At 30.0% G+C, this 22,125-nt stretch overlaps 1 protein-coding gene across 3 annotated transcripts in view; it reads right to left on the bottom strand.

Annotated features, from left to right (window-relative positions):
- Window positions 1-22,125, bottom strand: part of LOC140437365 (nose resistant to fluoxetine protein 6-like) — an 83,359-nt gene that overhangs the window by 11,425 nt on the left and 49,809 nt on the right. For all 3 annotated transcript variants that reach the window (XM_072526854.1, XM_072526853.1, XM_072526852.1), the window contains exons 8-10: window positions 14,259-14,427; window positions 9,866-10,059; window positions 6,947-7,076 (exon numbers count right to left, since the gene is read on the bottom strand). In XM_072526854.1, coding sequence (XP_072382955.1) covers window positions 6,947-7,076; window positions 9,866-10,059; window positions 14,259-14,427 — 493 coding nt within the window. The remainder of the gene's footprint in view (window positions 1-6,946; window positions 7,077-9,865; window positions 10,060-14,258; window positions 14,428-22,125) is intronic.

Below are 22,125 nucleotides of genomic sequence, written 5' to 3'. Positions count from 1 at the left end.
TATTTTATATAATACATATTTTATATATACAAAATATTCGTGTACAATTTTGACTTGTCGGTCTCTGAGACCACGGTTACCTTCTGTGTATAGAACATGTTATCTGCGAAAGGTTAATATACCGCGCACTATTATTTAACGATTAAGACTTTGCTTCTAAATTATAGTAGCGATAATATTTATCTTAAAAGAAAATATATAAAGTCTACTATAGTCAGAAAATTTTCAATTAAAGGTGACTAATCTACAAATTTAACTAAACGGTAGCGGCAACCATGTAAAATGTCAGCAGTAAATTCTTACCGGGGTCATTTTTATTGTGTATGCTTCGCCCATGTAAAAAAGTGAAAAAGTAAGATAGTCCCATAAAATTTGCCACGTAACAATATAAATTGGTGCGATTCAGTACTGTATAGTGAGACAAGTTCATTGATTAGTTTGAAAGATCGGTAAACTTATCAATATTTTGCTGGTCTATATACATTTACGTTCTTAAAAAGAATGAGAATGAGAGAAATATGATATTTTATTTTATTCGTTCCACATTTTATATGTGCATAGCTGTAGTGTGTTCTATTTCTTGGGAATATATTTACTAAATACACCTTATTATTAACTTTAAAATAGTTTTGAGGTAAGTAAAGTAAATTTATGGTAAGTTTATTCTTTATATAGTATTAACAAATTAACGGCCGCTCAATATACAAAGAGAAATTTGACAATTAATTTATTAGATTGGATTAAAAACACATAAATTAAGACTTATGTAGAACCAAAAAGATTTTTTTTCTCATTTTCAAAGAAACAGTACAATTTTTAATAAAAGAACATATTGTACCTTAAATGTAAATTAAACTTTAAGGTGAAAATTTTCGAAACATTTTGGTGTAGATGCATTCATATTTACATGTCGAATCTGGTTTCATCTGGTAAAGCAAATTTAGATTGACGTCCATGTACTAAGTTTGACACTGATGTAGTGGTTTCTTTGCTGTTACAAATTATAAATATAAATCTATGTCAGCTCATGTTTTCTCTTATAATGTGCACTTCTCTATTCTCATCCTTTGACCAATGCATATCAACTTGAAGCAGAGTGTGAACCAGATGATATACATATACTAATCATTTTTTTTTAATCTATGTTATTCATTTCAAAATCGTGATAGTTATTCTGCGATGCATAAATATTTGTAAAATATAGAATGCTGTCAAATACTTTTTTCAGTGACTTGCTTCAATGGTTGGCTTTTATATTGTCTAAATATCAATTAGACTGATGTTGAATAGTACTACTGAGCACGAAGGAGTATCTGTTGTTACAACTTAAGACAAATTTGGATTTATTATTTTTGCCTGGTTTTTTCTTTCGACGTTTTATCTGTGGTTCAGAGAAATATTATAATCAGAATCGTCAGAATTTCCAATAAATTGTATTTCATATATACCTGCAATACCGATTTGATTGATTCTTCACAAATAATATTATCCTCAATGTCTTCTACATCAGAAACTTTCTAATCTAATTTTGGCGGCAAATAAACCACATTAAGTGAGTCAGAATTTTCACAATCTGAGTCCTCTTCTAACAAAGCTATTAAATCTTTAGTAGTTAGTGCCATCTACATTTCATATTTCGAGAATTTACTAAAATAAACAAATGCACTAATATGTACGCGCATTCACATAATAGTTTAGCTTACTTTATTTTAATTTATATGAACTTCATAATATATTTTCATATTTATATAAACAAATAAGCACAAGGAAACTTTCAAATTAAGTGAAAAAAAGACAAGTATAAGGTTCACAGCACACATCAATTCTATAAATAGAGAAAGATGTGTAATGACAAGATCGTATGTTAAAATTTCAGATTGTTTAGCCTAATGAAAAAATAAGTCTTTTCCAAAGTTTTCGGCTTTTTGAAGTTCTGTATTAGGTACTCTCTAATAAGAATAAAATTTTACTTTAATTTGTTGGACAACTATAAGATACATACAATACAAAAGACATGATAATTTAATGATTATATCGGTCTTAGATTTGATTTTTACGTAATTACTTAATAAATAATTAATTTTTTTCGTACGCCTCTGCAAAATTGATAAGTAGAATATGATTTCGTTGAAAAGTTATGGTTAAGAGCTTCGTTTAGTGCGATGTTGCCAAGTAATCACCTTCAAGTAAAAACTGGTTTAGTATAAATATAGACTTTAATAATTATATGTCAAAAACGATGAATATTAAATTACTTTCAGCATATTAAGAGAAATAACGGCAATACAGAAAAAATTAAAAGCAATCGAGCAATATTCAATAAGTTGTTTTCTCTGTGATCATAAAAAATATAAAACCAAAAAAATATGTAGATGACAAAACAATATATCAAATCCCAAGATGGATATACGAACTTTATAATAAGAACAGGCAACAGAGTATTGAAGAATCCGACAGATTTCTTTACGTAATTAACTTGTTATAAATTTGAGAATGCTATAAATTTAAACTTTTGTTTATGATCAGATGCAAGTCGAATATATTAAACTTAAAGAAAAAAAAGTTTCAAGACTGTGTCATCCTACTGTGTCATACAGAGTTATCGGTAACTTAGGTAACCTTTAACCTCTGAATCCGAGGTTTAGTAAGATTATTTTTTTGACTACTTTGTTCTTAAAGTAATCTCTCCTCAATGGAGGTTGACTACTACAATTATAGACTCTTCTCTGCCTTAAGCTGTTCTTATTAGCTGTTTAAAATTTAACCCTGTCCATTGTCGGATGTTTCTTAGCCATTTCCTTCATATTGCTCTCTTTCCTTAGATCTTTTCTTTTACTATTAGTTGAGCATTATTAATACTTATTATTTCTCAGTATGTGATTTAGGTATGATGTTTTTTCATATTATGTTTTTTCATATGTTGTTTCACTGTGTTGAAAAGTTCTCGTTCCTTGCCTATTCTCTGCATTACTTCTTTATTTGAGATATGCGATGTCCATGAAATCTTGAGGATTGACTAAGTGGAACCAATGTGTAACAGAATTTTTTTTAAACATACAAAGAAATAATGACAAGAGGTCTAGAAAAACGTTTTAGGTTCTTAAAAAAAGTAAAAAATATTAAAGAGAAAAAAAAAACAAAATTTCTCTCTCTGTCTCTTCAATACTGATCAGCTAAAGCGAGTTTATTGGTCGTAGTGATATCATGTATGGTCGATAGGTACCCTGTCTCTAGTAATTTTTTTTTTAATTCGAGCATTAGTCTTTTACAGATTCCTGTAATTTGATCATTCCATGTGAAGATTAGATGATGTCACAGTAAGAAAAGAGTTAAATATGATTGAAGTGGGCGACGAAGGTTGCGATAAATTCAAAACATTAGAAGTGGTAGGAAGCCTCAGATAGAAAGACTAGTAGGCTAAATGTTTGTAATAAATGACATTGAATAATGTTTTTATTGTGAATAACAAAAAGGATAGATGCAAATGGAAAAGAAAGGTATTAGTGATGAGAAAACAATAAATTGTAAGAGGAAGAATGGAATAAAGATTAAGAAAATAATCGTTGGTGAATGGGAGTAAAGTAACGATCGAAAGAGAGGTACGATTGACGCAATTGGGGCTAGTCCTAATGTCTCTGACAATTTCTAGATCTTCATACAGATCTAAACAGAGTGTGTTTTTGCCTTGAATGTTATGAATCAAAGATGCATCGTCTATAATGTTTAAATACGTGACAATACTTTCGCCAAACGTGACAATACTTTCACCCTCTCTCATCATCTTAAAGTCAATAAACAACATGATTTTTCCCACGTTTCAAACCTTCTCCTCGTATTATGCCCTTCTGCATATTACATAGTTATAATAATAGTATATATTCTTGCCCGGCACCTTGTTCTGAGTAAACTTTATTCAAAAGTGTATCAAACAATTTTACTGATGCTGTGGTGTATTTTTATAGCTCAGTTCCAAGGGAAACCAGGTGTTACGCTACACCTACTTCTTTTTGTATCCACCACAAGCTATGTCTTTTTATTTCTTAGAAAAATTTGAGATAATTTATAAAGCAGATGGAGCTATACGAGAAAAATAAATTTTGTTGATTTTTCAGTCACATGACTAATATTCAAAAAGTATTGTCGTATACATATACCTTTGGCAAATCGGCATGATCTTCTAGTACTATAGTTTCAGGTGACTTTGGCTAATGTTGGAAAAAAATTTAGTGACTAGGGCATTTGTACAATATATTATTATCAAAAAATTGCATTATACCGCACCATTAGTACCATATGAACGTTGGGAGAATTTTAATAACTCACGGTAATACTTGCTATATTAAAAAAAAAAAGAATTTATAAAATGTAGCCATATCACATAAGATTTCCTAACTGTAGAAATTGTTTGGCAACCAATAAAACTTCCTACAGTAAGATTAATTGCATAGTTGCATACTGAAAATCTGCGAATTCCTAACCGTCTTCCGTCATTATTTCAGTTTAAACATAGACACTAAAAAAGTCGGGTAAGTCCTGCTAAGGTCCTGCTGGTAAGTCTGCTAAGTCTTACAGAATTTAACGGTTTTCGGGTGACTTTGGCCTTGGATTTGCAAATGTGTTATTGCCGCAGCTGGCTGTAGTAAAGGGTCTAAACATAAGATAGTAAACAAACAAAACGTTTAAATAAAATACAAGATTTTGGAGATATTGCAGATACTACATCTAATTCTGCATCTACTGAGAGCTATAGAAATCATACAGATCTAGACCAGCTTTCCATTGGAGACTTCATAATTATATCCACAATAGATTTCGAAAAAAAAATCGATGGATTTGTAAGAGGTAGTAATAACGGTTACGGTTAAGTGCAAGTAATGGTACTGGCTGAAAGAAGTTTATAGCAATCGCCCAAAGACGCCGTAAGAAAATACTACCACTTGGGTAATATTGATTTCACATAGCCATTGGAATTTGGAGATAACCAATATTTCTTTCCCGATTTGAAAAAAGCTTGTAAATCGTTTTATTGTTCATTTTGTGTTAAATGATGTTCTTTATGAACCTAGGTCCCTATATGGAGTTTCATGTCAGTTTTAGTTTTTTTTGTTTGAAATTTAAATAAATAATAATATTTTTTATACCTAAGAAAATATTGGTTTCTGATTCATCTTGTAGGGGGACTTTATCCCAAACAATAATATTCACAGGTAACTTTGCACACTACATTTTTATTTTTTTATATATAATAAAGTAAGTGCTTCTTTATGTTTTAATGTAATTTTTGTAAAAAAGTAGCAAAAGACTCAAATACAAATAAATTATGAAACATACTTTTATATATTTAAAATACTTAAATCTATATTTAAACTTTGAAAGTGATTTAAAGTCAGCCGAAATTACAATATTTCTTTTTGTAGGAAAGTAGTCTCTTATGTATAGCTTACATCTTCTGTAATGTGAGATTATGTATCCATAATTATTTCATTTATGAAAGCTGCCTTTTTGAGTATTGTCGTGATTGTAGATTCTATCCAATCACTGGGTCATTGCCTAAATGCCATATTTCACTGATCATAATTCTAGTGAGAAAAATTCTTGTGTTAATCGTATTTATATAGACCCTATTATTATGATCTTTACGTCTCTGCTATATCTTCTATGTTTGTTCCCAAGATCTCCATGTGGTCTTCAAACTGTCCAAGTTCTAGCTTTAGTTCTCTTGGCTAGTTGTTTAGGTTAGAAATCTAAATTTCCTTGCTATAATATGGTACTATTGTTGTTTTTTAGCCTTGCATCTTCGTTTAATATATTTCTTGAGATTTAAACAATATATATTAGAAGGAGTAATCTTCTTTTTAATGTACCTCCAGTAAGTTGTCGTTTTATCGTTTTCGTGGTCTTCCTACTAATCGTCTTCCTATTGGGGAACCGTCATTCGGCTTATATGATCGTTCCACTCTACTCTTCCATTTCTTACCCAGTTCTTGATGTTCTCCATCTTGCATCTATGTCGTATATCTGTACTTCTAGCTCTGTCCCATAGTGTCTTACCATCAATTTTTCTAAGTGTTTTCATCTCTGCTGTTTCTAACATCCTTTTTGTCCTCTCTGTGTCAGGTCTTGTTTATGCTGCGTATGTCATTATTGGTCTGATGACTGTTTTGTAAATTCTGTCTTTCGTTTCTTGCCTTATATTTTTATTTCTCCATATTGTTTCATTTGGGCAGCCTGTGGCTCTGTTTGCTCTGTTTGCTCTATTTACTTGATCTTCCACTTCAGTTTCGAGCTTTCTGTAGCTAGATAATGTGATGCCTAGATATTTAACCTTCATCACTTGTTCTATTATCTGACCTTCCAGCTCCAATTTACATCTTAGTAAATTTGCTGCTGTAACCATGCATTTTGTCTTTTTTGGGGAAATTAACATGTTAAATTTTTTGGCGGTTATATTAAATTGGTGCAGTATACGTTGTAAATCATCTTCACTTTGAGAGAGTAGTATTGCATCGTCTGCAAGTAGATTATTTTAAGGAGTAATCAAAGCATGTTATTAACATCACACATGAAGTCATCAATATATGAAAATATCAATAACTAAACTAATTTGTGTGCTAATAAAACATACAATTTATAAAACCATAATAATTAGGAACAAAATACATATAAATAATTAAAATGTTATGACTGCGGATTGTGAAATCCACAAAATGTACATACTGAAAGGAATTATCCAGGCAATTTAAATCGAGATGAATTTTAGTTGGAATAAACTATAAATAAATTGAATACTCCTAAATTACTTGTCTACTGGCAAATAAAATTGTTGAATATAAAGATAACGAATGGCGTCATTAAAATAAAAATCTGTTGAGTCAAAATTGGAGTATGGATTAAAGCAAAAACGCATAAAATGTTTAGTTTCGTTTAATAGTTTATATATACTTACTTTTGGTAAATTCATTAAAGTTAGTTGCTTTCGCGTTAACATGTATCCCAGTATTGTTCCCATTAACCAAGGGGAAGCTCTTGTTTCCGTTCTTAAATAATATTTATTCATGTACTCCGGTTTTGGGTCCCTAAAAGATAGTATTTATTAGTTTATGATTCTTTAAAATGATCAAAACTACGCCTTAAATAAATATGATAATAAACTGCTCATATTGTTTTGTACGTTATTATCGTGTAGTTTCTGTCTAACCGAGACTCCCATAAAAACATACATAAACTCATCCTTATTGTCAATATCCAAAAGAAAAAAACCGGATAATAATGATAATAATCGTTTAGTTTATACAATTAATATGTTACAGATAAAAGGAATACAAAATAAACTAGATATTAAAATTAACAAAAAATATATAACTTAAGCAGTTATGGATGATGATATGATAACTCCAGTTTTTGTCTGTTCTAAATTAAATAGTCCTTTGTACAAAAATGCTCAAAGAATGTTCTGACAAAACCAGACAAATCCAAACAGATTTTAAATGTGAGAAATAGAAGGGGCTGAAAAAAAACTCCAATGATGACACTTCTATTCAGCCAAAATATATGTGTAGTTGTCTGTTAAAAATAATATCTTATCCGTTAGAATAATATAATTCTGCGAAAACAAGACAAGTGCCAGTTAGGTTATTTTCGCTGTACTATTTCGGCATAAATACATAAATTTCTTGTGATGACCGCACGTAAGATCCATTCGCTCAACTCGGGCATATTTTGACAGATTCATACCTGGAAACCCACAACACAAAAGTTCCTAGCTCGCAGTATTAACAGCTTAAATAAACTTTTATTACAGACTTCTTTAAATGAAAAAAGAAGAATTATTATAAATAGTGGAAGTGTATACAAAACCCATAAAATTTTGGATAGTATATATTTAAAAAATATATTTCACTTGTTATAATTTAACATAACTATTTATTGTATGGTACAAATAAATAAACGTTGATTGTCAGTAATTCGTAAAGCTCCATTTTATTTACTATTTAGTTTGTTTACTATTAATATTGGCTATGAGTACGTGTGTTTAATTGTATTCGCTCCGTGCGTGACCATGGTAGGGGTACTTTGAAACGATGCCAGCGTGCGTAGCGGCGAAATATGACAAAATTGGATTAGAGATTAGATTAGACAAGATTACATATAAATTAGAGAAAAGAAAAAGATGGATCCGTGCTATTAATATGAAAAAGTAAATATCACATAACTTCATTTTTATGCAATTGAAATAGAAAAAATTTAAATTATTTACCTTAAATGATATTTTATAAGGTTTCAAGCTAACTGCAGAGTGCCTGATGACTTTAGCTTTTATATCATAACTTTTACTATTACTGTTTTCAAATACTTATATGCTCTTTCATGTGAAAAACTTGATTTGCCAGTACTAGATTATTCCTTTCTTTTCCGTTTGTGGTTGAAAAGATATATATTATGATGAATTTTGAGAAACCCAGTTTTTAATACTACATTTATTTTGTACATAAACTCAAAAAATATAATTAAAATGTTAATTATTAATAATTGTCAATTTCGCATGTATTTACCAATGTCAAACATATGTCATATGTTTACCCTGAAAATTGGTAGGTCCAAAACTGTCGGAGCGAATAGTAATTTCCAGCCACTTCTAGTCTGTCAAAAAGAAACTAACTTCGCAAAAAAAAAATTACTAAATTCACTAGACAGTTCGGATTGGGAATAGCGAACCGACTATAGCTCTCAGCATAGTACGATATTGTGCGTAAATAATAATTTGTAGAGATGTACATTATTATTCGGTAGATATTTAAACTTGTTAAAATCAACATGTTTTCAATTTTAAACGTAGATTTAATTTATGCTAGCGTTGGTGTGAATTTTTAATAATTTGTAGAGCAGTTTTATTAATTGGAAATATGTTTGCGTATTTTTCGTATCTTAAGGAGGGCGTTAGAAGCCAAATTACATAATAATAAATTTTTATTAATATTAAGATTGTATTTTATTATTACTTTTTATGTTCTTTTTAGTGAATGAAATATTGGTAGTTCTGTGCCAATTTTGACACTGATGTTATCGACATATATTGATTATAATCCACAAAAAGACAAAACTGTCTCATTATCTTCATTTGGAATACAATTATATCTTGTATAGCTAAAGCATTACTACATAATCTGATTTCTCTTCGGTATAAGGTAAAAAATTAAAAGAATATCTGCCACTAAAAGATTTGATTCGTAACGATTGTTAAAATTTATTAAATCATAAATGTCATCCGATTAATAACAAAATTGAATTATCTGTTAAAATTGTTGTAATAATTCTCGTTTTAAAATAATTTTATATAAATACAATTATTATTTTTAAAAATATTATTTAGTTTGTATAATAATTAGGTTAATTATCAAATGATATTTATTTAAATTTTGTTATTAATATTTGGTCTGAATTTTACAGGTTTGTCATAAGTAAACAACGTATGCTTTGTTAATACGTTAACAGATGGCGTTAGAAAAACATAATAATTTATTGAATTTGTTAAAAGTATAAAAAATATATAAATAACAAAAAATTACTTTATTTAATTTGAAATACATGATTGAAGCTCCCGTGGCGACGCCATATTGTGGCGCTAGTTTCGTGACGCTAGTTTCGTGACGCTTGCCTCAACATTTTACTGTAGAGAAAAAAGTAATGAAACGCCAGTATAGAAACTTTGCTTCAAAAACAGGTACCCTTTGAACCAATTTTTGATGAGATGGACTCTTGACCTAAATATATTTTTGCTACCTTCTCCATCTGATTTATTTTTTTATTTATGACAAATGCAATATAAGACATATATACTACACAAAATATGAAATGTATAACTTACATTGTCGCTCCAGAAACCATTGCCTGTAATTCCATTGTGTAGGCCCTTGAAAAGGAGAGTCCAATAGAGAAAAATATTCCAGTTACTATAACGAAGATTCCCGTTTTGGGATAATTTGTCAATAACCAAAATATTAGAGGAGAGAGCAAAAATAACTGCATATCAACATCTAAATACCATGAATGTCCAACACACTAAAAATAACAAAAAGTTAATGATATTTATTAGAACATTAAACAGTTTAAATATAAAATACACTGTCCCGCAAAAGTAACTGGACACGTGAAATTCCATAGTCTTCTCGTTTTAGTTTTGTTAAATTGCCCTAAGTTTGTTATTTTAAACATTTAAAAGGTATCATTTTTTGTGACAGAAAGGTTTTGTTAAGGTATTGCATTCATTTTTGGTGTACGTTGACGTTTTTTCAGAAAAGAAAAGTGTTGTTAATAAAAAGGAATAATTTAGGATAAGGCCAGATCTGTTGCTCTTATAATAATAGGCGCTGTATTCGCCTATTATTATACGCGAAGCACAATATCTGATGCTTTAAAAAGATTTCGCAAAACTAGAGATCGGTATCTTAGGCATCAAGTGCTTCTAGAGCGAACAGTTACTGCTACAGCTTTAACTAGGAGACTGGTCGTAGAGTAAGCAAACAAAATTTATCATCTTATATACTTTCGACTGGCCCTTTATTGGACGCAGCTCATCAAAGACAACGCTTAGAATTCTGTCATTTTTATGCAGATACCTGATGGCCGCCAAAGAGTGTGCAAAAGCCTGGAGAACACTATTCCCAATGTTTCTTAACTGCTAGAGTACAGTTTGGTGGTGGAGGTATAATGGTATGAGGCGAAATTTCTTTGAAAGCATATACCGATCTTTTTATGTTAGAGAGAGAGATGGCCTTAATACCGATAGGTACATATCTGGAAGAATATCTGTTACCTTATATACATTTTTTAGATAAATATTTTCTCCTCATGCAGAATAATGCTTGGTCGCACATATCCAGGATAACAATGCAATACTTTGCAGATGTTGGTATTCAGTTAACTACTAGCCAGGCCTCCTAAAAGTCCAGAAATTAACCCGATAGAGCATTTGTGGGACAATTTGAAAAAGGCAGTTTTTGCATTAGTCAATATTTTGGAAGTTGCCTGTTTTGTTTTATGGTTTTTCATTAAACATACACAAAGTAAAAAGGTAGTTTTTGCATTAGTCAATATTTTGGAAGTTGCCTGTTTTGTTTTATGGTTTTTCATTAAACATACAATAAAACTAATTTATTGGACTTGAAATTTTTCTAATAGATTTTGTTTTACTTAAGTCCCGTTACTTTTGCCGGTCAGTGTATATTTAGGAGAGTAAACCAAATATTCATTACAACATACAGTGTAGAAACCACTTCTGGAATAAAATTGTTTCTGTTCTTGTTTAAAAAATTATGGAAAACGTTGAGACCAATCAATTTTAAATATAAATATGCGCTTTTTAAAAATAAATTTAAACCTACAGAGTAATGCAGACAAGTCTAGCAAGTACATAATCTATATTTTTAACGTATATGTTTATCTAACATGTAGGGCCTATTATAAATAATACAGGGTAACATTTTTAAATTAGACGGTATGAAAACCATTTACAGAATAAAATTGTTTGTGTTTTAATAAAAAAAAAATTATGGATTCGAATTCTACAAAATATTCTGCCTCTTCTGTTTACATCTTTCTAAAATGTATTTTTTTACTTCTTGGCACTGACGCGATTACCGACTATTTCTGCGCCCCCATTTTTCTTTCGGTTGCATTACCATTTTTCTGCCATTCTTCTTATATAGTTGATTATCAATTTTGATCACCTAGTTTAAAAATATCGTTGTTAAAAAATTTTACATCACATTAAAATCTATCATATTTGTACTACTGTTATTTTAAATTCTACTCCTTATTTGCCCAATATCTAAACGTTTCCTTATTTTCACTATCTATTCTTAAAGCTATCGGTCATTATGATTACATTACATTACATTACCAAGGAGTTTTGCTTAGATAAAGAGATATGTTGTAGAATGCAACTTTTAGATTTCCCATACCTCTCTTACACTTTTATCATCGTCTACTTTGCTTGCAATTAATAGAAGACACAGATTAAAGCAAAAATCTAAATTTTGGTTTCGTCAAAGAAATCTTTGCATTTCTACTTTGGTGATTAATAATGTTTTTATTTGAAAGATAATATTTACAAATATAGGATAGAACAGAAAGTATGTGGTTTGTCGAAAAGCGATTTTTTTGAATTTTTGGGCATATCTTGCGCATATTTAATACTTTTTTACTGCATATGTCATTATTATCATCATATAACGGGGGTCCTACGGCGATTGCCGCTTCCCGAATTTCAGCCTCCATCTTTTCCTATCTCTCCAATCTCCCTCTTCTAAGCCTCTAGATTGCATTGTTTTTGTAATTTCTCTTCTCCAGGAATTTGGTGGTCTTCCCCTTTTCCTTCTTTCTGGCTGAACATACATTAAGGCTTTCTTTGGCCACCGCTCCTCCTCCATTCTCATCACGTGATCATACCATTGTAATTGCCTTCCTTGTATTCTATCTAAAAGAGTATCTCTAATTCCTGTACAGTTTCGTATTTCCTCATTCCTGATTCTTTCCATTCTCGATACTCGACATGACCTTCTAAGATAATTTCCACAACGTCTACTTTATCACGTTCATTCTTTGTCATCGTCCAACATTCGGCACCATATGTGGTAATTGGTTCTACAATTGCTCTGTATACGCGAAGTTTGGTATGCATCTTTATTTTATTAGACCACAGTAATGAATTCAGTATTCGGATGCATTTTTTCCCTTGGGTTATTCGGTTTTGTACATCTATCTTAACTCTGCCATCTGCTGATATGATGCTTCCTAGATATTTATACTGGTTGCAGCCTTTTATGACTGCGTTTTCAAGCCTCAAATCTGTGGTATTTCCTCCAATTTTTAAATATTCTGTTTTGCTTATGTTTACAGTAAGCCCCCATTTGGCATATTCCTCAAATAATTTTCGATTCATATAATTTATATCTTCCTCATCGGTTGCAACCACCACCTGATCATCTGCAAATAACAATGTATACAGAGTTTCTTGTCCCACTTCGATGCCCATAAATCTACATTTATTTCTCTAATTCCTCAATGCTTCTTGGACGTATATTTTAAAGAGTGTCGGTGACAAACAGCATCCTTGCTTTGGGCCTTTAGTGACTTTAAATTCATTTGAGGTTCTGGTTCCAATTTTTACACAACTAACTGCATTTTCGTACAATTTATATATCGCTCGGATATACGTCGAATCCAATCCGGACCTTTTGAGGACCTCAAACATTTTCTTTAACGGGACACTATCATATGCTTTCTCAAGGTCTATAAATATCAAATGGGTCTCTCTACTTCTTTCGACACGCTTTTCAATTATTTGTCGTAGGATAAATATATTATCAAGGCAGGATCTCCCGGTACGAAAGCCGCTTTGTTCTTCAATATCTTGTATCTGTCTTTCAACCCTCTTCTTTAATATTCTGCCGTACAACCGGCCCACAGAGCTCGTCACACTAATACCTCTATAATTGGAACAGTCTCTTTTATTCCCTCTCTTATATATGGAGCTTATATAAGATTTATTCCAATCTTTAGGAATTTCCTGGTCTCCACACATACATTTATTGAAAAGGTCTACTATTAATTCTAAAAGTGCAGTCGGCCCATATTTAACCAGCTCTATGGGAATGTCTCCAGGCCCTGCGGCTTTTCCGTTTTTAACCTCTTTTAAGGTTTCCGTCAATTCAGATAATGTTATTATAGGGATATCCTGCCTTTCATCTCTGTTGTACTGCATATGTATGAGCATATTTTTTTATCAAAATTAATCGATATAAATCCGCACCCCATGTCTATCTTTCCAAATTTTGCTGTTTTGTTGATTTTCTTCACCTCAGTTTAAAGTTTAAATTGTTTTCTTGTGGCTTGTTTAAATTAAATATTATATTTAAATAAAATTAAACCACCATTAATTGTAATGAAAATTACATTTTACCTTTGTTTTTAAAATTGCGATTTCCAATGCGGAAATCGAAATTAATAAGAAATTGTATTAAACTGAAGATTTATTTATCAATAAACATCTGCAACAATTTTGGTAAAAATCTTAGTTAATCAAGCACCCCCAAAACTACTTTAAATTGATCTTGACACTAGTAGCAAATTTTTAAAATCTATATAAGATTAAATATTATTTCAAAATAATTTGTTTTCCAAACAAGTGTATTCAACAAAGGAACTAACATATTTAACAAAATTGTCAGATAAGATCGTCAAGTGATCATAATTCTTACCATGGTTTCAATATTCACCCAATTCTGAACATAAAGTACAGTTGTCCACCAATATCTTTTACAAAATCCTTCAAAACTGAAGACAGTTATCGGCCAACGCGGACCCGAACCAAAATACCGCAAAAGTGTAGCAGAAACGAGTACAACACCAGCCAGGCCTGGTGTTAACCTAAAAAATATAAAATATAATTTGTTTTACCGACTTCTCTGCAATATTTTTGAAAAGAAATCAATTAAGGTGATTTCTCATTCATATTTTTGGGCATAATGATCTTATATCTTCTTCTTCTTGTTGTTCTTCTTCTTATTTTTCTTCTCCTTCTTCGGTTTTTTCCTATTATAAGTTTACCGTTTTCGTCCTCCAGAGCACTCTATTCTCCCAGTCACTTTTTGTGTATGTAGCCCAGTCTGGAGGGGGAAGAGATGAAAAAGTACTCGAATTTTTACCTTGCGTTTTTTTAAAACAATAATTTATGGTCACAATTTGATTTTTTGTATATAAGTTTTTCCCTTACATTTTACATTAATAATATTTATATCATTTTTTTTATATCAAGAATATCTTTATTTTTCCGTTTTTTAAATTAATAAATAATTTACGGAGATATTTACAAAAAAGCAGTTTTTTTGCACTAATTTATAAATTTCATTATTTTTTTTTATTAACAAAATAAAATGTTATTAATATATTTGAACATCGAGGAATTACCGTATTTTCAATTTGTGCGAAATTTCCCCCCGATCGGTCAAATAGTTTAAAAGTTATTTAATTTATTTATCCCTAAGGCTAAATATTTAAACCATTGAACTTGCTCTATTAATGATGCTGGACACATTTAGTAAATTTCATAGGATTCTTTAAGACATAAACTATCTCAGTATGAAGTTAAATTCATATTTTGTTTTCATCGAAATTATTTACAAAATAAAAGTTTGAAAAAGGGGTATGTTTTCTACTTATACATAATTGTAATAACTTCTATATTTTTCAAGCTACAGACTTGTACGTACAACCATTGGATAGCTGGTAAAAAAACTAACATTAAAAAAAACCTTCTATGACCAATAGGAATGAAGTTAGCGACTACATTTTAAAAAATCATTTCTCCTTTGTTTATAAACATTAAGAAGTAAAATTTGCACAAATTTTGAAGGTACTTTCGAAAGATCTAAATAGGAAAGTGGCGGGGATAACTATTTCAGCCCCGTTGCTTTTTTCGAGATCAAAACTTCAAATTGAAACACGTAAAAAAAATTTAAATTATCTCGGCATCCATTGCAGCTAGAAACCTCTTTTTTTAATCTGGGGTAGCTCGTCGAAATATGAATAACTACATAGTTTTCAATGGCCGGAAAATATGGGAAACCTTGGAAAAATTGAGTCCATTTGAAATTCACCGTAAAAACTTTTTTTTTTAATTTGGCTGGAATAGTCTGTCGTAGTATTAATAATGATGGCATAGTTTTCACCCCTCGTTAATTTCGGAAAATCCCGGAAAATCAATATAATTATAATTAATATTATCATTGATAAAAAATTTAAAAAAATATATATATTGATTTTTCAGGATTTTCGGGGGAGATTTCCGGGGGGCTGCAAGTTATGTCATCATTATTAATACTGCGACAGACTATTTAAGCCAAATTAAAAAAAAAAACAGGAAGTTTTTACGGTGAATTTCAAATTTACTCAATTTTTCCGAGGTTTCTCATATTTCCCGGTCAGTGAAAACTATGTAGTTATTTATATTTCAATGAGCTACTCCAGAACAAAAAAGAGGCTTCTAGCTGCAATGGAAGCCGAGATAATGTTAATTTGTCGTACGTGTTTCAATTTGAAGTTCCGACCTCGAAAAAAAAACGAAGCTGAAACAGTTATCCTTTCTACATTCCTATGTCGATCTTTCGTTTCAAAGGGCTTTAAGTTTCGAATAATTAGATGAATTATTTTATAGCCATAAGTTTCAATATAAAGTTTAGATTTTCATTTAAAATTTGTGCAAATTTTACTTCTTAATGTTTATAAACAATTAAGATATTATTTTTTAAAAAATAGTTCCTAACTTTGTTCCTATTGGTCATAGAGGGATTTTTTTAATGTGAATTTTTTACCAGCTATCCAATGGTTTTATAAAAATTGTTAATAAGTCAATAACATACCCCTTTTTCAAACATTTATTTTGTAAATAATTTATATAAAAACGAAATATAAATTTAACTTCTGAGATAGTTTATGTCTTAAAGAATCCTATGAAATTTACTAAATGTGTCTAGCATCATTAATAGAAGAAAGTTCAATAGTTTAAATATTTAACCACAGGGATAAATAAATTAAATAACTTTTAAACTATTTGACCAATCGGGGGGAAATTTCGCAAAAATTTAAAAGACGGTAATTCCTCGATGTTGAAATGTATTAATAACATTTTATTTTTTTAATAAACAAATTAATGAAATTTATAAATTAGTGCAAAAAAACTGCTTTTTTGCAAATATTTCCGTAAATTATTTATCAGTTTTAATTTAAAAAACGGAAAATAAAGATATTCTTGATATAAAAAAATGATATAAATATTGTTTATGTAAAATATAAGGGAAAAAACTTATAGACCAAAAATCAAATTGTGAACATAAATTATTGTTAAAAAAAAACGTAAGGTAAAAATACGAGTACCTTTTCACCTATTCGTCATCTAGTAACCCCCACCTATGTCTTAAAAGCTTAAGATATCTGCGAAAAATTTTGCCGTGAAATCGATGATTTTTTCATAACCGGATTGGGCTAATGAATATTTGTGAGATATTTGTGGCGATAAGATGATTTTCTCCTTTATCATCCTGGTTTATTTTTATTAAGCCATCGTTGCATGTTACACTCTAGCTATGATTAACATTAGATATCATTCCACGTCTCTTGATGAACAAAGTATATAAGAATATTCTTTATACTGAGATTACTCTTTCTAATTTTCAACTATTCAGTTTCATAGTCTTTGATTTCTCGTGCATTCTTTGGGTATCTGTTTGGTGAGATATAACAGTCGCTTAGACTATCTTACATAATATTAAATGTCTTCCATTAATAAAAATGTAGCAAAGGTAAATATTTAAAAGAGTTTATTTTATTATGCAGTAAGGGGCAAAATTATAAAAAAATAATTTTTATGTCATAGGGGACTTTGAAAACAAATTCCGAAACAGTTTCCTAAATACCAATTTTTAAATTATAATTTTTTGTATATACATCATACTAGTAATATTGTTAATCTGGGCTTGATTACGAAAGCGATGATTTTTTTAAATATTATTAAATTCTCTATTCAGTGAAATAAACAGTGACATAATGTTTCGTACAAGGTTCCCAAAAAAATTGTTTATGTTTTAAATTAAATCAATTTATACAGCAAGAAGTATGTGTGTAATTTAACGTAAATTACAAAATACATTTTACTGCTGTCAGAAAACATAAGATATGTTTATGTGATAAATAAAAATTATTTTGACCGACATAGCACCGCACAACATTTGATATGAAGTAGTAGCATAGAAGAAAATTATAAAGCATCTACCTCACACGCACACCCTCCATATGACTACCAACCCGACCACCAACGCCATAAATCCATGAGAAGTTTTTTGCATATCACCGAAGATCTGACTGAGTCAGCCCTAGAGACTAGATTGAGCTTGGAAAGTTTAAAATAGCAACAGAATAAATGGATTAGGCTTCCAGAACCTCTCACCTGGACACAAAAAGGAATGAGCGACATGGCAAGCGCTAAATAGACTTGGTGCTGTGGTGATAATATCTAGAGCCAACCGAATACAATAGGACTTTCCTTGTGAGTCGGTCATATGCGACTGTTAAAAAGAGAAAACTACAAAATACCTTCTATAGTTTGTCATTTATATCCAGCCATATGCTCAATGGAGAATCTAGTTTACGTTGTATCAAATTCGCTTGAAGTCGCCCATTTTTGGCTAAAATGTGTGCATCAATCCTATTTTTAATTACTATTTAAATGGGAATAAGCCACAATTAAAGGTTAAAATACGTTTATTGACGTTTCAATTTCCACTTCGGAAATCGTTCTCAAAATACAAACATTAGTAAATTAAACAAAAAACAAAATTTGTTTAATTTACGAGTACTAATGTTTGTATTTTGAGAACGATTTCCCAAGTGGAAATTGAAACGTCAATAAACGTATTTTAACCTTTAATTGTGGCTTATTCCCATTTAAATAGTAATTAATTTAAAATGCCACAAGAAAATAGCTTCAGAACAATATTAAGAAATCCTATTTTTATTTTGGCTAAAAAATAAGGATGTAATGAAAATTAGCTGGTTAATTAATTAAAGTAATAGATATCGAAATAAAATATGTATGATTGAAAATAAGAAAATACTTGGCGTAACCCATAAATGTTATCAATTCATAAAGACGCTGACTTACCTTTTTTTTAAATGTGCTAATTAAGCTATAGCGATGGCAGCATAATTTGGCGCATTTCTTCCTGTTGCGTGTGTTTGGATCAAAATAAGTTCAAAATATATAAAACCATCATATGACCAATAGCAAAACTATGGTGTAGAAACATGGATCTTGACAGAAAAGAAACTAAACCTTATTAATACTTTTAAAAGAAAGGTATTAAGAAGGATATTGAGACCCATTGTCGACAATGGTGTTTAAGCTTCAACTACGAGATAGAATACAACGAAGAGGTTCTCTCCATAAGAACCAATATTAGCAAATTATGAAAAATTACAAAAATTGCGCTGGTCAGGTCACCTTATAAAAAAGGATAATATCAGAACCCCTAATACAATCTTTGTGGAACTATGGTAGACCGTTATCCGTTCATTTGGAACCATGGCTATTTGGAAAATCAAGGAACAGCACAAACTAAGTGAGAATCGATGCTAAAGAGGTATTGAGGGTGGATAACTGGAGGAGAGCAGCTGAAAGGTAGATGCTGAATCGGTCCAGGGCCCGACATAAATCATAAAGACAGGAAGAGAAAGAGAGAGAGAGAGAGAGATAGAGAGAGAGAGAGAGAGAGGCAGAGAGAGAGAGGCAGAGAGAGAGAGAGAGAGGCAGAGATCACAGCATATAAGATCGGCGGCCGACGTCGCGATGCAGAAGGGCTTGACGTGGTACCACCGCGAGGAGAAGTAACATCTAAGTCACAAGATAGTATTTATGATCATCAATACTTAAATACTGCCTACTGCTCAGGTTTCTCGGTATAGATCAACCCCGTTGTACGAAAAAGATCTTTCTACCGTGGTGGTTCAGAAATATTTTGCGAACGAATGTAGGAACACCATAATAAATTAAAACCCATGGAAAATGCAATATTTTAAATACTATTTCAAGAAATTTTATATTTTAAACGCGTTCCTGTGCCTTAGGGGTCAAATTAATAGTTCCTGAAGACATTAGTAATAACTAAAATTGACATACATTAATATGTGTTAGTCAATTTGAACGTGGAAAATTTAAAAGAAATGTAAAATATACTAATAAGTAGATAGTATAATAGATAAGTAGAAAAATAATAAACGCAAAATATGTCCTATAAACAAGCAGTCCTATTTTATTTTGGTCTGGGTCTAATTTTTATTTACATCTTTATGCGTTGTTTATGTGCTACTGTTATACTTTAAATGTGTTACTTTAAATTTAATTATGTTACTTTAAAAAGTATCATGCTTCTGACACAAATATATAGATAAATATTAGACAAAATTTGGCACCAAATTATTGCTCAATTAGTTTAATAGATTTTAAGAAATTATTATTTTTTTTGTACAACAAAAATTTTATACACAAAAAAAAAGAATAGGGCAAACCATGGTTGAATCAATTCTTTGTTATGGCTCTGAAGTATGGACAATTAATGTAGACCTGAAGAGAAGATTGTTGGCAGTTGAAATGAATTATTTGAGAAGAAGTGCTAAAACATCAAGACTGGAAAGGAAGACCAACGAAAGAAATAACATGAATGCAACAGAAACGGTCATTGACAGAATAGAAAGAAGAGGTTTAAAATGGTTTGGGAACCTATTAAGAATGCCTGACAAAAGCTCGCCCCAAAACCTTTACAGATGGAAGCCCCCTGGAAGAAGAAAAAGAGTAGACCTGGACGCTCATGGAATGAAGGAATTAGAAGAGCAATGGAATCGAGGAGAAGGGGAATACGGCGAAAGCCGTCTCCAAAATGTATTGTATTTACAAGTTGGATTCTGTAATGTATATATGTATATATATATATATATATATATATATATATATATATATATATATATATATATTGTTATGATGTATTGTTTGTGAATGATGAGCAATAAGTATTTCTAATAATATAATATATAGGGTTTTTATCGCGGTTCTCAAAGAATTAGTTTGTAAGTACTTTTTTAAATTATCTTTATTATATCTATTATGAAACACACATATATATCTAACCTAGCCAATGTAAATTTAAAATAAACTATCTTTAAATTGAAATTCTTATGAAACTAATTAAATTCTATAGACAATGTAAAATTTAAACAAACTATCTTCAAAATTGAAATTGTTATGACACTAACTAAATTATATTAACAAAATTTTGTACCTTTCTGTCACTGAATGCTTAAATGAACTGTTTTCCACTATATAGATTCTAATCACCACTCAATGTCTTCGTGCTTCGGTTATCCTTGTTTTTGTGAAATTACTTTTTCCAATTATCAGCTTCCACCAATTTAAAATATATTTCTTCTTAAGCATTTATAAACCACCAAGCAAACCAGCAAACAGCATTTATATTTATTCTTCTTTTTAGTATACCAATATCCAATCACCAAATATATTATATAATTTTAATTTTCAATTAATACTTCTTGCATTATCCAATCACCATTTATACATTACATAATTTTTAATCTTCAATAATATTTTCTTTATACTGTTTCTTAATCTTCATTTAACTCACTATATTGAACAATTGGACCTTCTGTCTGACTATAATTTAACTTTCATACTAAACTGGCCTCATAGTAACTGTAACTCATAACTGATTTGAATTCTTCTTACTAACTGAATGAACTCTAACTAACTTTCATACTAAAACTGGGCATCTTCTAGTAACTTTACCTTATAACTGATGCCTTGAATCCAAATCACCGGGTATTTATATCTTTTTCCATGTTCTAGAATCATCTGGTAAGAAATCCTATTCGATTTTGTTCTATTTCTTCTATATGGATGTTCTCGAAAAAAGTATATGTTCGATCCACAGACATAACCATTATTCCAGAATGTTCCACCGAAAACAAAGGTCAAATTCTGCATTCTGGAGAATTCCTTAATTTTCTATTGATAATTTTGTTGACATTTAGGCTTTTCAGATCAGAATATACACTTAAATTAGTAACTAACACTCTAATTTAATAAAATACACATTTTAAACAACATATTAATATAACCCCACTTTATATTCCCAATTATTACCTAAAATGTCACTTGGAGAGTATGTATATCTGGTTGCCTAATCACATGGCTCACTTAAATATATTTACAACATTATAATTATAAAAAAATACTTTTTATATGCTAATTTCTTAAAAATGCCCTCACATAAATATATTTTTATAAAATTCTCTAGTATATAACTTATTAAAATAACCAAATACTTATAAATTATTTTCTATAAACACCAATCATATCAATATATATATATATATATATATATATATATATATATATATATATATATATATATATATATATATATAAAATCATTGCTATAAACTATAAAATTTACAAGATTTAAAAAATAAAATTACATTGTATTTAATAAATTTCATACATAC

Source organism: Diabrotica undecimpunctata, chromosome 3, assembly GCF_040954645.1.
Source record: "Diabrotica undecimpunctata isolate CICGRU chromosome 3, icDiaUnde3, whole genome shotgun sequence".
In the NCBI taxonomy this organism is placed as follows: Eukaryota; Metazoa; Arthropoda; class Insecta; order Coleoptera; family Chrysomelidae; genus Diabrotica; species Diabrotica undecimpunctata.
This window is presented reverse-complemented; position numbering and strand designations above follow the sequence as displayed.